The sequence below is a fragment of the Podarcis pityusensis genome (genome assembly GCF_964106645.2).
Source record: "Podarcis pityusensis genome assembly, chromosome: 13".
In the NCBI taxonomy this organism is placed as follows: domain Eukaryota; kingdom Metazoa; phylum Chordata; class Lepidosauria; order Squamata; family Lacertidae; genus Podarcis; species Podarcis pityusensis.
Window position 1 is genome coordinate 40,564,200 of NC_138038.1, and position 12,123 is coordinate 40,576,322.

Consider the following 12,123-nt stretch of genomic DNA (forward strand, 5'->3'; position numbering starts at 1 on the left):
GCATTGTTTTCCTATAGGTATAGACAACCAGCAGGTGGCAGAAACCTTGCGGACAGGCAGTGCAGAGAGGGAAGACAGAGGAATAGTGATGGGCGGGGAAGAGAATCAAAGGATGGCTATTTTTTTTATCAGGAATGAGGATCATATCCTGGACACAGAAGAAAATCCTTCGGTGAGGCTTCCTGTGGAAAAGTGGCCCTAAACCTGGACAATTCAAATGTGAGACTTTAGCAAACTCACCGAGTCCGCTGGGAACTTCTCATTGAGTGTTTTGCCTCCGGTGGGGACAGTCTGGGGTGTATAGGAGCCATTCACAATCAGTTCGTAATACTTCATTCGCTGCTGACCTGTGGAGAGAAAAGCCGTTTATTGGAAAGGGGAACTACTCTGAATCAGAGGTGGCAAGACTGAACCGAGAGAGAGAGAGGCCGGAGGAGGACAAGCACCTTTGATGTCGAGCTGAGCATGGATAATGTTGCCCATGACCGAAGTGTTGTGCAGGTTCTTGACTGTTTCCTTGGCTCCCCTTGTGCTGGTGAAGAGCACCTTGGCCAGGCCCAGGTGCTTGCGGTTCTTCGGATTGTAGAGGATCTCAATCTCCTCAATGTCTCCATATTTTTTGCACATGTCCGCCAGGAAGGGCTCCTTGATGTTGTCATTGAGCCGGGCAAAGGTCACCTCCTTCAGAGGGATCTGACCCACATAGAACTCATCCAGCTGCAGAAGAAACAAAAGGGGAGATGGGGCGAGGGGGCTAAATCAATTGCCAAAGAGCATACCCCCACCCCAATAATTAAGAAATATCATCCAATGCTCTGGATAGTCAGCAAAAGCTTTAAAATGGGCTGCCAACAGAGGTTCAGAGATTGCAGAACTGCTGGGTGGACCCTTCATCAGTGCATTCAAGATTCCTGAACCTCCTATTTTATGCTTGTCAAATTCCACCCAAGACAAGATAACCTCAAACACACACCATTTCCCTGCCCACCACTACCACCATAGCAATTTCCCAAGACAAAATCGCCATATCTGCATGAATCCAGACAATTTGTTATAGTCAATGAACTTTAGATATTCTTAATCTACCCAGTTTATTACGAAGGCAAATTCTGGAGCTTTTTCCCCTTAGAAGAATTTTCAACTGTTTTTTGAACCCAGCTTTTCCCTGTGGAGGTACAGATTCATTATCCACTGACATTTCACAACAACATATTCAAAGAACTCAGCAATGAGTACAAGAATGAAAAGACATGCAGTTTTCTTTGCCATTCCTCTTCTCCTGCACTCCCAAACCTCCCTTCCATCACATTTCTCCTCTTAAGATTGAATTCAATAACTTTTCTCTCCAAGACACAATTGCTGTCTTTTAGCCCCAAGGTCAAGGCAGATCAGGACATATATTTGTACTTCACACACTCAATTACCAGATTTCCCACAAGCTATCTTTTCCTCAAGATGGCCAGAAATGTAAGCAAATCCCAGGTTAACTATTTAGGGTTAAAGCTATACACTTGGCCACTCCTGAACATTTACCAGGCTTCCAGGTAAGGAAGATGTGGCAGCAATGCTGTGCTGAGGATTTGGAAGACTTGGAGAAGGATACATGATCAGGTGGGGTGTAGCTTACCTTAAACTTTGGGACAGGGAGGGAAATGTCTCTGTTCTTGGACCATATCCTGCGTCTGGGATCCCGCACATCACCCACAGGAGCGTGGCCCGAATCCTTGAGAAGAGATTTTGTTAGGCATTAACAATGCAAAAAGCCTTTACAGGAAACAGAACACCTTGGAATAAAAAAGTGCTTCTTGGTTCTGCCCAGTGTTAGAAACTGAGATATGAAAGCTAGGAGCTAAATGGCACCTTAAACCTAGGTTATGGGCGCAACAAGAGAATGTCTAGGCATGCTTTTTTATAACAAGAATACAAAGCTTAAAATGAATGAACTGCAGCTAAAATCTTTTTTTCAATTTTCACATGGTGTAGTCCTTCCCCTGCCCACCCCTTAATACTATTAAGAGGGTCTCTTCTCCAGTCTTTAGAGAGTAGCTGGAAGTGCGGAGGCAGAAAAAGGTCCTCCTTTCCTTCCACTCTACAGTTTTAATCTGAAATCTTAGGCGCAGTACTAAGCTCAGAAACTGCTCGTGCTAATGAAATTCCATGTCACAAAATGCACCAAGAACAATGGGAGTTTCGAACACTGGTTCTGCCCCAATACTTGACAAAAATGAAATACAATTGGAGACTAGGATGAGGGATGGGGAACTTGTGGCCCTTCAGGTGCTGCTGGAATGGAACTCCACCCAGCGTCACTGACTATGCTGGCTCAGGTGGTCAGCAGCTGGTGTCTGACAACATCTGGAGGGCCACATGTTCTCCAGCCTTGGCCTATGTTGAAGGTTTCTGGGTTCTCAGGGGAAAGGCAGCAAGACAACTGGGACAGGATGCAGATCACACACTATGATTCTCTGCAGCACTGCTTGAACACTGGAGAATCATACCCCAGTAAAGTTCTCCAAGCATTCAAGCAGCAATTAATCTGGATTAACCAGAAAAAAGTAAGAGCCCCAGATATGATACGAAACGAAAATGAATACTTTAGCTGTAATGTTCATTAAAAGGCTGAATCCAGGTGAAAAGAAGACGTTAATACAAAACAAGTAAAGCATGGGAAGATTTAGGAAAAAGTATTTTAGAAGGCAATAATGTACATTAGGACTTTGTGTATGTTTCCAGTTATTAAGGACTGCTCCATAGCGTTTCATGGTGATTTGCCATTTGCAATGGGGAAAAAAGATGATAATTCTTCTCATTTAGGCTCTACATGTGGACTTGTGGCTCTGGTGTGATCAGCCAAATTTCCTTCTAAGCTGCTCCCAGAATATAAGCAATAAACATGTCTATATCTGGGCTCAAGTGAGTGAGATACACTAGTGGCTGCTCTTGAGGAATGCTATAAAAAAACTGTGTAGAGCAGATTTAGAATTTTGAGGTGAACCGAAGTCCCACCTCTGTATGGATTCATTTTATAGACTTGAACAAGTTCCTCTCATCTATCAATGAGAATAGTGATCTTCCCTCACTTTATCCTCCTGATAAAGACAAACATGGGGGGGGGGCGGAATTCTGCAAATTAACAGTACTGTATGCACAATTAGTAGTAGAAATAGAGGTAAGTCCAGGTGTGCCTATGGCCATCATACTCAGCTTCACTTCCACCCCAACCCAAAGTGACTTATTTGGAAGTAAATTTCACCAAGTTACATTAAGCATATTTCCAATAAACCTTATTAGAGCAGAAGGGGGAGGGGATTCTGGGCAATTATGGGTCCGAGTGCTACAAACTGTTATTCTTTTATGGAATTTTAAGGCTGACTCCCAGTGTCATTGATGCTTATTTGAACAAACATGACCCAAATCATCAATTCATCATAGATTCAAACACAGCACCTTTTCTCTCCCCTGTCCACCTGCCCCCAGGCTCTCTATAGCTTTGAACTGTGTCTTTGTCACAGCTGCTTCTTCTGTTGCTTAGGGGAATTTTCAAACAAAGCAACAGCTACAAGGGAAGCAGACTCTCAGGCTAGAAGAAAAGTGAAACTAAGCACATCAAATGTTGCCATGCTATGCAGGAAGAAAAGGGACTGTAAACAGAGGAAGACACAGCTACTCCTTTGGCTGCAATGATCAGAATATTTCAAGAAGGAGCTACGCTCTCAGCGTGTAGAATCTTTTGGATTTTGTGCTCATTACATTGGTGAGACATGATGCCAGAGCTGTGACTGACATCAGGAGCCTAAGAAAGGTTAAGGAGGAGAGGGGGCTGCATGAATCAGGCGTCTGTTTTCACATTTGTCTCCTATATTAACGGAAGGACTAGAATAACAATATTTTATTAGAGCTTGAGGTACATGTAAACAACAATAGGCACACATCCTACAGCCCAGTTGTCAAAGCCTGAGTTCCACAGAGCTAGATGGGAATCACTGCAAGTGTATTTATGACCGCAGGCTTACTATTTTAGCACCAAACATTTAAAGCTGGAAGCCTCATGCCAGGTGTTGCTTGGGAATTTCGTAAAATTAAAAAAATCAGTGTAGTTGTGAAATCAGTGGCCAAAGTTACAGAATCCTAGAGTTGAAAGGGTCCTGAAGGTCATCTAGTCCAATCCCTGCAATGAAGGAATATCTTAACTAGATCATACATGATAAATGACCATCCAACCTCTGCAGTAGGCAACCTCTGCTTAAAAACCTCCAAGGAAGGAGATCGTTCACCACCTCTTGTGGGAGTCTGTTCCACTGTTGAACAGCTCTTACTGTTAGAAAGTTCCAGCTGATGTTTATTCAGAATCTGCTGTCTTGAATCCATTGGTTCGAGTCCTAGCCTCCGGAGTAGGAGAAAACAAGCTTGCTCCATCCTCCATGTGACAGTCCTTTAAAGCAGAGCTTTCCCAACTTTTCACATTGGTGACACACGTTTTAGACATGCATCATTTCGTGACATGGTAATTCAGTTTACTAGCAAACCAGAGGTTAAACTAACCCCTTTCCAGTCCAGGCAGGAGCGCAGGGTACATTTGCATGACGCATTAACACACAGTTTGGAAAGCTCTGCTTTAGATATTTTAAGATGGCTATCATATCCCTTCTCAGTCTCTTTTCCTGGCTAAACATTCCCCACTCCCTTAACTGTTCCTCCAGACCCTTAATCATCTTGGTTGCCCTCTTCTGCACATGTTCCAGTTTGTGAATATCCTTCTTAAACTGTGGTGCCCAGAACCGGACCCAGGACTCCAGGTATGGTCTGACCAAGGCAGAATATGGCAGCTCTGAAAGGTTCAGTTTGCCATCTTGATTCAAAATGGCATCCAATGGCATGCAAACATAGATAAAAACCTATTCCTTGATGTCAGAAACCACTGCGCAAAATTTGGTTGCAATAGCTTAAGAGGCACCCCAATGCATAGCAAACAAACAGCTTTCCACAGGAAAACAATGAAAGTTAAGCAGTAGAAATTATTCTATAACCAACAAGTAATGGACCAAACAACCAAAGGTAGCCTCAGAGGTGGGTTAACGATTAAGAAATAATTTTTTCAAGTATGGGAGGCAACCCAAGAGACAAAGCCCATCCTCATTTCTAAGAGGAAATTAAAATGGAACCAAATATTGTTGGAGAGTTTAATGACAACTCTAAAATAAGAACTACTAAGGACTTTAGAAACCAATTTTAAAATGAAACATTTTATTAATATTAAAAACAGCAGAAGTCAAATCAAATGTTAGCCAACAGACATAAGCCCAATTGTGTCTTGCTTGAACTGGGGCAGGTGTCTGTTGTCTGTACTGAAATTCATAATTTGCAATAACACTATAGGATACAAAGAATTTGACCTGGAGACCACCAAAAGCTTTCTCTTCTTTAACACTATGCCAGCAATGTCTGACAGAGATCTAAATCAAATGCCTTTTTCATTTTCTATTGCTACTGCTAATAAGGAAACTCATTCATAAAATAGCCATAAACCAACCTAAACATTTTTATTTGCACTGTTATAATCATTTTAAAGCCAGAGAATCTATAGGTGCAACCCAAGGAAAGTTAAGCCACTTAAGTTCCTATTTGTTTCAATGGGTCTTAATTGCTCAAGTCCCAATTATTCCAGTGGCACTGAAAAAGTGGTGACTGACTTGCTGTGAGATGAAACAAGAGCCAAAGGAGTTCATAAACCCAGGTACACCTGGCCTCCTCTACAGTCAAAGCACCCCTCCTCATTCCCACCCTTTGGGGAGGCTGCTACACCTTCAAAAATCCCTCAGTAGGTGCCCCATGAGCCACAGGCATATTTCCTTTCCCTGTTCACTTCTCACACCACTGTTCTCTCAGTAGCCATCAGCACACAAAACCCACCTGCCATGTTTCCTGACAGCACTCTGTATGTTCCATGTTAAAAAACAACCAATGCCAAAAATGGAAATGAACTTATTTAGAACTCCTAAAAGGCAGCTTCAATTCTTCAGAAGCCAACATCAAAATTTTAGGCATCAGCCCTGCTCAGAGATCTGCAAAGCATTCAGATCGCTGCATTCAAATATCCAGTCTCTAGAGCCCCAATGCACAAGGACACAGAAATTTGTACGGAAGCTGGGGTTAGGGACCCTGTGACAACCAGGAGGAGGAGGTGCACAAAACAAGTAATCTAGGGACTGTGTGGCATAGAACTGACCCATCACACAATCTGAGCAACAGTGCCTTGGATTCTGCTGTCCACCCAGAATCAACAGAACACCAAAAAATTAATAATGCACCCACCCCGAACACAGTACACTGACAGAGCAGGAGAAGCAGAGAGTTTTAAAACTTGAGAACACAAATGAAAAAAATGGGTACTTGGAACGACCAATGGATATTACACAGCAGGAAAGGTAGAACCACCCTCACTTTCTCAGCACAGCTCAAACAAATCCTCCCCAACTCCATCCAAATAAGAATCTGTCCACTTACATTAGTGCTGAAATGTACTCCATCATAGCGGTAGACCTTGTGCGGGGCCCGCTTGAGAACTGGGTCAACGATGAGCTTGTAGTTTCTCCACTGGAAGTTAGGGGTTTTCTGGAAGTCACCCCCACCTTCCTGATCCATTCTGACTCATTTACCCTAGAGCAGTAGAAATGGAACCAGTGCATTAAATAATATGATTACTAATATGAGAAAGAGTTAACAATAACAAAGGAGCCCACTCCTGGCCATTTCTGAAGTAGACACCTTTGAACCCAGAATAGTCACCACCAGCAGATGCGCCTGTATATCCCAGAACTAGAAGAGGGTTTAATATTAAACTGCCTGAACAACTGTACCTCTTCTCCATAATCCATTTACTATCGCCAGGGCTATTACTGTATTGCACAAGCTCAGTGACTTGCACAAAGGTATTTGGCTGTCCATTTTACGCTTCCGTACAACACTTCCGAGCACAATTCAAAGTGTTGGTGCTGACCTTTAAAGCCCTAAATGGCCTCAGTCATGTATACCTGAAGCAGCATCTCCACCCCCATCGTCCAGCCCAGACACTGAGGTCCAGCGCCAAGGGCCTTCTTGCAGTTCCCTCGCTGCAAGAAGTGAGGTTACAGGGAACCAGGCAGAGGGCCTTCTTGGTAGTGGTGCCTGCCCTGTGGAACGCAACTATTTTACTTTTAAAAGACAACTGAAGGCAGCCCTGTTTAGGGAAGTTTTTAATGTTTGATGCTGTACTGTTTTTAATATTTGGTTGGAAGCCACCCAGAGTGGCTGGGGAAACCCAGCCAGATGGGCGGGGTATAAATAATAAATTGTTGTTGTTGTTGTTGTTTATAAAACTTTTATTAAATTGGCCACTTTTAAAGTGAGATGAATTACATACATACTCAGAATTGGGCTTCCTGGATTTGATTTGCAGAGCTTTATTGCAGGGACTGTGAACCTGCTACAGTTCTGCAAGATCACATGGAACAAAAGCTGTGGTATATAGTGCAGATTTTTTTAAAAAGCAAGCTTCTGTTCCTTGTGATTATAAAGCATCCTTGTTGAGCTGTTTTAGATACCTGCTAAAAATATTTGTGTGTTAGCAATTTTACTTGGACATGTTAACATTTTTTTAACCTGTTTTAACATTTTGCTTTTAAATTTTGTTTTTAAATTTTCAACTTGATACAGATAACAGTTTTAAATTATTTCATTACACTGCTTAGGGATTCTTTGATTAAGTAGTTTATAAATTCTTCTAAAGAAATAGCAAAAATATACAAGTATGAAGAAATGCTTGATAGCATGCAGGCAGTCCCTGCTCCAATCTTAGTGAGTTGTCTGAATAAGATTTTGAATTACTAAAATGAGACATTTTTAGCCTTGCTCCTCCCATGCCTAAAATATGAAGAGTAGAATAAATTGTGCAAAATAAGAGAAATGATGTAACTTGTGCAACTGGACCAAATTTGTAGCGGTGTAATGGCCACTAATTACAATAATCTGACAAATAATTTATAGAGGGACCAGAGTTTAGCTTTTCTTGGAGCATAAATTTTTTTTAAGCACAGAGCAAACCCAGTCCTAGTTTAGAATTGCCACACTGGTGGCAAACAGCTTTGCTAAAATAGGAGCAAGGGGACAAAATTATAATAATTACCCTGTGCAAATTATTTTCACACATATGCCTCCTTTAATAATATACCCCCTGAATGCGCCATAACTGAAATAACTGAGGTTGATGCCTGAAAAGCATCACCTTGATAAATCTCTTGGTCTGATCTCAAATTTATTTTTGCCCCTTTTACATATTTGAAAAATGTTAATTTAATACATTATCCTGCCCTTATTCATATTCAACCTCCTATCGAATATGAAGAATATAATTACCAGAACCACATGCCCTCTCTAAGTATAATGCAAATTTGAGAAGCCCAGCAATTTTAACCTTGCAACGTGCTCATTGCATAAGAACAGAAATATAGATCTCCAAATAAGTTCAGCACAAAGGGAATGCATGAAAGTAAAAGGCAGGAATAAAATTGTACCTGTTGTGGATTATCTCGTCTGTGGTCAAGCTATTACAGCTGTGTGTTTTTTCTTCCTTCGCAATAAAGCCTGGTTGGAGTTGGTTCAGTCCATAATGTGAAACAAAACACTTGGGAAACTAGGAAGAAAGTACAAAAAGTGAATTTAAAAAAACAAGCAAATGATGGATACGAATTTGCATAATGAAACATTCTCAGGCAGTAGAATAAAAAGACTTCCTTGGAAGACAGATGGCATGTTAGAATAGGGAATGCTGGGAATCAGGACTCCCAATTCTATCCCCTGGTGACATGTATTCCTCCTTACTTAAGAGGAAAAGTTACTTATGTTCACAAATTAAAAATTAACCAAAATTATGCAACTTTGCATTACCCGAAAACTAAAATAAAGCAAGATGAAGCAATCTGAATTCAGATGCCTCCAGCTATAGGAAGATTGCATATTGTAAATTAAATTCTCAAAGTGGGATTACGAAATCCACAGCCCTCCTGTTCTGCTGGGGTCTACCCTCAAAGTTTCCCCCCCTATTCTTCAACTATATCAATAATCATCTTCCTCTGCATATCTGGCTCCTCCCCATCAACAGATTTCCTCATAAAAAGGCTTGCCCTAAGAATTATTTTCCCTAAGTTTTTGTCATTCTGAGATGTTCTCTGTGCCTCACAGTCTTCACCTCTAATTTCCTTTGCAGTTAAAACATTGCAAGGTTTACCTGTTGTCCCCCCATTTTGAGTAAGCGCTCATTTCAATATTCCTAACTTTCGTATTCCTCCTCTATCCTCTAAAGGCCTTACCTCTAAGCTTTACAATTTATCTCGACCTTTTTCAACTTCTCTCCAAGCCATCCTGAGTTAATTGTTCCCATTTGTCAATGGGAGTGCTCTCTCTCTCTCTCTACATCCATCAGTTCTCCCATTCTCTCTGCCCATCTTCATCTTTCACAGAGTCATGCAGATATGGAAAATCTATTCCTCACAGACATCTCTGCAACATCGCCCATTTCTACCATCCAGCCAATCGGTGGAGATCTCCCTTCTCCCCCTTCCCCTCTTCAAACCCTGTCAGATCATCCTTCCCTTTCAACCTCACCCTCCATGGACCGTTTCACTCTGCCTTGCTGCTAACGGAACCCCTCAAAACAATTTGATTCTCTCACCCCCCCAAAAAAACCATCCCTCGTCAGATGTTCTCCTGCCCCTCAAAATGCTCCTTTCCCTATAGGAATTTTCTATTCCTCTTCTATTCTGTAGCATCGGATGCCACCCAAAGGGCCCTTCTTTCCACACCACGCCTCCTCCCGTTGTTTTGTGGAGGCTCGTTTCGCTTCCTAAATGCATGCCTCCAGCGGGGGCGGAGGAGAAAACTTCAGGCCCTCAGTCAGGCACCCCCACCCCCTGCCAATACCCCCTGGGCGCCCAGCCTGGTCAGCTGGAGGAGGGAGAGGAGGAGAGGCCCTCCTCCCAGGACCCCCTTCTCAAAAAGGCCTCTCCCCCCCCCCAAAACACCCATAGTGCCTCGTGCCTCCCCACACAAACTGCCCCCTCCCCAAACCCCTCTCTTCAATTACAACCCCATCTGCCCTTTTGGGGGCTCCTGCCCTCCCTTCAGGTGCCCCGGCCCCGCCCACCCAAGGCGCCCTCCTGCTCCCTCCCCCTCCCGCGCGAGGCCTTCTCCTCCCCCGCCCCCCCCACAACGCACCCGTCACTCGCGCGCGTTCTCCTTCCCCCCCTCCCCCCGCCGCCCCTCACCAGCGGAGGGGCTCGCGCGCTCCCCTCTCCGCCTCCCGCTCGCTCGCGTCACCTGCTCCTACCCGCTCCTCCTCCTCCTTTCTCTCAGGGGGCGCACGCGCGGCGACGGCGGCCCCCCCCCTCCTCCTCCCTTCGTCCGGCCTCTCGCGCTCGTTCGCGCGCTGCCTCCCTCTCCCCCCGCGCGAGCGAGCGAGCTCTCTCTTCTTCTCCCTCGCGCTCTCTCTCGGCGTCTCGTGCTGCTCCGCCGCTATTCTCGCCTCGCGACCTGTGAAGGGAGGACAAGGGGGGGAAAGAAAAGAGGGAAGGGGAAAAGGGTGACAACCCTCTGCCGCTGCCGACAGGGACCAGGGGGCGGGGCCAGAGCGCTCGGGCGAGACTCTCGGGCGAGGCTCTCGCGAGAACCGCTGCTCCTCTCCCCACCCCCACCCCCTCCCTCCTCTCTATGGAGACGGTTTTGCCGGCTCTCCGGCTTCGTCGTCGTCGTGTTGTTGTTTTTTCTGATCTGCGCTTTCGACACTGGGCTGTGAGAGGGGGAGGGAAAGGCAATCAACTGTTCACACAGTCACGCATTTCACTTCGTTTTCCAGTGCTTCCGTGTTGCTCCGCAGAACATTAGGTTGGTTGGTTTTTGGTTTTTTAAACCCTTCTCCGGGTTTTGTTTTTATTTTGTGTGTGTGTTTTCTGCGAACGTAGGATGGTGGCGAATCGTTCAATTCGAAATGACAACTAGACTTAAAAGATGGGGAGGGCGAAGATCTAGCCCGCGATTCTTTCCTCGCACATTCGCTGCTGGACCAACCAAATAAAACGAATTATGCTTATATGGTGGGTGCTTAGTACAGGCTGGGGACCGTGGGATAGAGAGGATTGCTCCGCTGCTGAGAGTTTGCAAGGCGCCCAGACGACCAAAAAAAGGTGGTACCGACGAATCTGCGAAATCTAAAGTCGTCGTAACAGAATGGCAAACTTAGAAATGCGCATGACGCTTTCGCGACAAAGAGCGAAATCGCTGCTATTTAACCCATTTAACAATTGTAATGAAGGTAACGGGGGTTAGCCCAGAAATTCTGAGTCTGCACTGTCATTCGGAAAAGGGCCATGTAAATAATTCGGCCCGAATCTACCGAATTGAAATCGCAGCCACCCCAAAAGGTGGTACTGAGCTAACCAGAGTCGACTTCGGTACTTTCGTCCGAAAACGAAATTGTAAAGTCTCTTAGCAGAGCACCGTCAGAAAAGCCAGTAAGCGAGATAACTATTCCTCGCATTAATATTCGGCTATTTATTTATCTTTAAATACTGGGGTATGATAGAGTGTTGAATCTGCTCGGGCAAAGAAAAGAAACAGGTTTGTTTGTTTTTTATAAAAAAAACAATGTTTTCAATTCAGGTAATTTTGACACTTTGCAAAATATTTGTTAGAATAGGTGGTGACCATTTTTATTTTTAAGTTGTAGCAAAGGACAGTCCTGTTGCATGTCAAGGATCAAAGGTTTACAATACTCTTCTCTCCTCCGCACCAATAAATTGCTCCTGAATTCAAAATATAAATACAGTATGTGACACCTTGGTTGTACATATGCATGCACACACAGAGAGTTAATTTTCATTTAGGCTTGCTACATAATGAAGAAACATACATTTTGATTATGTCCCTAAATATAAGTATATTTAAAGCCTCTCAGCAATACTTAGCTCAGTTGTTTGCTAGTTCCCTTTTACTCTGCTTTATAGTGTGGTGAAAGACTGGAGAGAGATTACTCCGGTTTTGGATAACTGAGCCCTTTCTTCCATTTTCATATTTTGCAATATTTGAAAATTTCCA

At 43.8% G+C, this 12,123-nt stretch overlaps 1 protein-coding gene across 8 annotated transcripts in view; it reads right to left on the minus strand.

The window, feature by feature from the left end:
• Window positions 1-10,672, minus strand: part of SETD1A (SET domain containing 1A, histone lysine methyltransferase) — a 31,707-nt gene extending 21,035 nt beyond the window's left edge. For 5 of the 8 annotated variants that reach the window (XM_080978882.1, XM_080978881.1, XM_080978880.1 and 2 more), the window contains exons 1-6: window positions 10,361-10,672; window positions 8,550-8,668; window positions 6,505-6,657; window positions 1,628-1,723; window positions 447-717; window positions 241-347 (exon numbers count right to left, since the gene is read on the minus strand). In XM_080978882.1, coding sequence (XP_080835008.1) covers window positions 241-347; window positions 447-717; window positions 1,628-1,723; window positions 6,505-6,642 — 612 coding nt within the window. In that variant the 5' untranslated portion in view covers window positions 6,643-6,657; window positions 8,550-8,668; window positions 10,361-10,672. Of the gene's footprint in view, window positions 1-240; window positions 348-446; window positions 718-1,627; window positions 1,724-6,504; window positions 6,658-8,549; window positions 8,669-9,344; window positions 9,995-10,298; window positions 10,323-10,350 lie in introns of those variants that run through there. The other 3 variants (XM_080978877.1, XM_080978878.1, XM_080978876.1) reach the window with 3 other exon arrangements.
• Window positions 10,673-12,123: the final 1,451 nt, after the last annotated feature.